The following is a 2,463-nucleotide window of genomic DNA, read 5'->3' on the forward strand; positions in this document are numbered from 1 at the left end:
CCCCTCTCCTCTCTACCCCTATCACTCGCTTAGGCATGAGCAGCGCCGTGCCCTGCGGCCCTGCGGGGACCCTCCTCGTGGACCAGGGAGATTCCCGCTCACGGTCACTGCGCGCATGTTTGATGCATGGGTCGTGGGGCAGAGCAAGAGAGAGGAAGAGAGAGGGGGATGCGGGAGTACAGTGGGAGCAGCAGTGGACGTGAGTGTAAGAGAGAGAGGGATAGAGGAGGGGGTGAGTTTGGCGCCGACAGAGCGCGCTCTGTTGTTGATCCCAAACTGTTTATCCTGCAAACAAAAGGGAACACACACACACACACACACACACACACACACACAGGGGCCAGGCTGGTTGGGGGGTGGGGGGGCGGCTTGACGGGGCGTGGGTGCCGGGCCTGCCAGGGTGGGTCGAAACGGCGGCACGGCATACAGCGGGGTGTTACGGAATTAAATTCAGTGTTCGTTTCTATTTTCTTTTGCGGTGGAGGTGTTCGGCGCGTGGGCGTAGGCTAGGGGGGAGCAGGGGGTGGGAACTCGTTCCAGGGGAGGAAGGGCGAAAGGGTGGCTGGATCGGGGAGATAGGACTGACATACTGTCGCCAATAAGATGCATGCAGCCACGTGAAAATGCAATTTCCTGGGCGGTATATAGGATCACCCCCTCGACCCCCTCCCTCATCCCCTATTCCCTTTTCACGCACACATACACACCGAACACAGACACACTCCACACTCCACACACACACACTCGAACCATGAACCACGTGGCATGGTCCGTGTATAAATACACAAACGCAGGGACGCGTCCGGGGACGATTGGGGCCGGCGTGGCAGAGTAGTTCCTAAATCTCGCTCCTCCACGCTGTTTCCCTCGAAATATTTGTTGTTTTTGTGTCCCTTTGACTTGATCATCGACTCCTTTACTGTATCTGAGGCTAATCTAGTCCGCCAACGGGAGCAGCAGCATATGTGCATTGCATCCTAATCCAAGGTTAAAATGTGATATATTTCTTGTTGCAGGTTGCCCTGCAGTTTTTCTCCGGCAACGCTGGCTAGCATCCAAGGTAAGATGTCTGCTGAAACACCTGTTAGCCGTTTAGCAGCCTGTCATATGCCCGTTTCTCTTCAATCCCTCGGCTCTACTCTCCTACCCTCTCCACCTTCCGTTGTTGGGAAGCAGCAGCTCGAGGAGGCGGGGTGGCGAGGGGGGCAGGCTACGCCACTGGCTGGAGAAAGCTAGCCGGTCGTGCGAGCATCGCTCAATACGGGTAATTGTGCTCCACTAGCGCACCTGCCGCCCTGCCGCCCTCTGCCGGCCGCTAGCCGGACAAACTGGGCCGGCAAGCCGTCCGGCCGGCAGTGGTCTATGGCCATTTGCGTCCCGCGGAGAGCGACGCCTTTCTTCTGTTCCCCGGAACTGACTGCAGGGCCGGAGGTGGGAGAAGAGGAGAGAAGGTGGTTGAGGATCGACGCGGCTGTAGCATGGTGCTGTGGTTGTTTCCATTGCTTCCTGGTGTGATCGTGTTTTGTAAATCATTTTAGCGTGTGCCTTCATGATGATGATGATGATGTTCCTGATATTATTGATGATTAGGGTGACAAAAAACTGACTAACGCTGACCAAAGTCTAACCAAGGGGTTCAATTGACATATAAAGGACTTGTAACAGAAGTGGACTACGACTACCATTCCCAAACAATTCTGTAGCGCATTTTCAGCGCGAGAGCAAGAGAGGAAAATGAAAGCTCTAAAGACGCAAATGAAGGGGGCCCTGGGCTGGGTTTGTTTACCATTCATCTCTGTGGACAATTTCACAGTTGGCTGCATGAATTAATCCGAAGGAAAAGAAATGCCTGCGAAGAAAGAGGGCAAAGGATTGCGGAGGGGAACAATAACGTTACCAAGGGAGGGAAGTCCAGAGGGGAAAAATGTAGAAAGAAAGAGAGAAAAAAAGTTCTGGTGTGTAATTACTGGCGGGCAAGATGGCGCGGTCCGTGAACTCCGCGGCGAAGCGTGGTTGGGACCGCAAGACTTGCTGAGCTTCCCAGAAGTATTTGTTGTCCTCCTCTTTCTATTAAAGTAGAATTATAATTGCAATAACAGTCAACCCCGTTGGGCTGTGCCATGAGAAAGCCGAGATGAGAATGCATATGCAGTGTTGACACGGATTATGGAGTGGAAGCCGTTCGTTGACTCATATGTTACGAAGTGAATGCAGCGCCGTGACTAGCAGAGTGAGAAACGGAAGGCGAGCAGCAACTATTCTACACGGTGCCCGTGGAGGGGAAAAAAGAGGGAATAGGCAAATGAGATCGCTATAGAAGAAGGGCGGAGCACGGCTGGTCTACCTGGTGGCGAGCCAAGACGCTGCGTAGATGCTGCATCCTTGGAGTCGGTTCCCATGTGTGCCGACATTAGCAGAGGAGTACATTCCAGGTCTTCTTGGAATCCCCCCCTCCCCCCCCCC

The 2,463-nt window shown here is 54.1% G+C and overlaps 1 protein-coding gene across 9 annotated transcripts in view; it reads left to right on the forward strand.

Moving 5' to 3' along the window:
* Positions 1-2,463, forward strand: part of LOC113202765 (splicing factor, proline- and glutamine-rich-like) — a 147,547-nt gene that overhangs the window by 131,453 nt on the left and 13,631 nt on the right. For all 9 annotated transcript variants that reach the window (XM_052269784.1, XM_052269785.1, XM_052269790.1 and 6 more), the window contains one exon: positions 1,017-1,060. In XM_052269784.1, coding sequence (XP_052125744.1) covers positions 1,017-1,060 — 44 coding nt within the window. The remainder of the gene's footprint in view (positions 1-1,016; positions 1,061-2,463) is intronic.

The sequence above is a fragment of the Frankliniella occidentalis genome, unplaced genomic scaffold (assembly GCF_000697945.3).
Source record: "Frankliniella occidentalis isolate FOCC.00 unplaced genomic scaffold, Focc_3.1 Scaffold102, whole genome shotgun sequence".
NCBI lineage: Eukaryota > Metazoa > Arthropoda > Insecta > Thysanoptera > Thripidae > Frankliniella > Frankliniella occidentalis.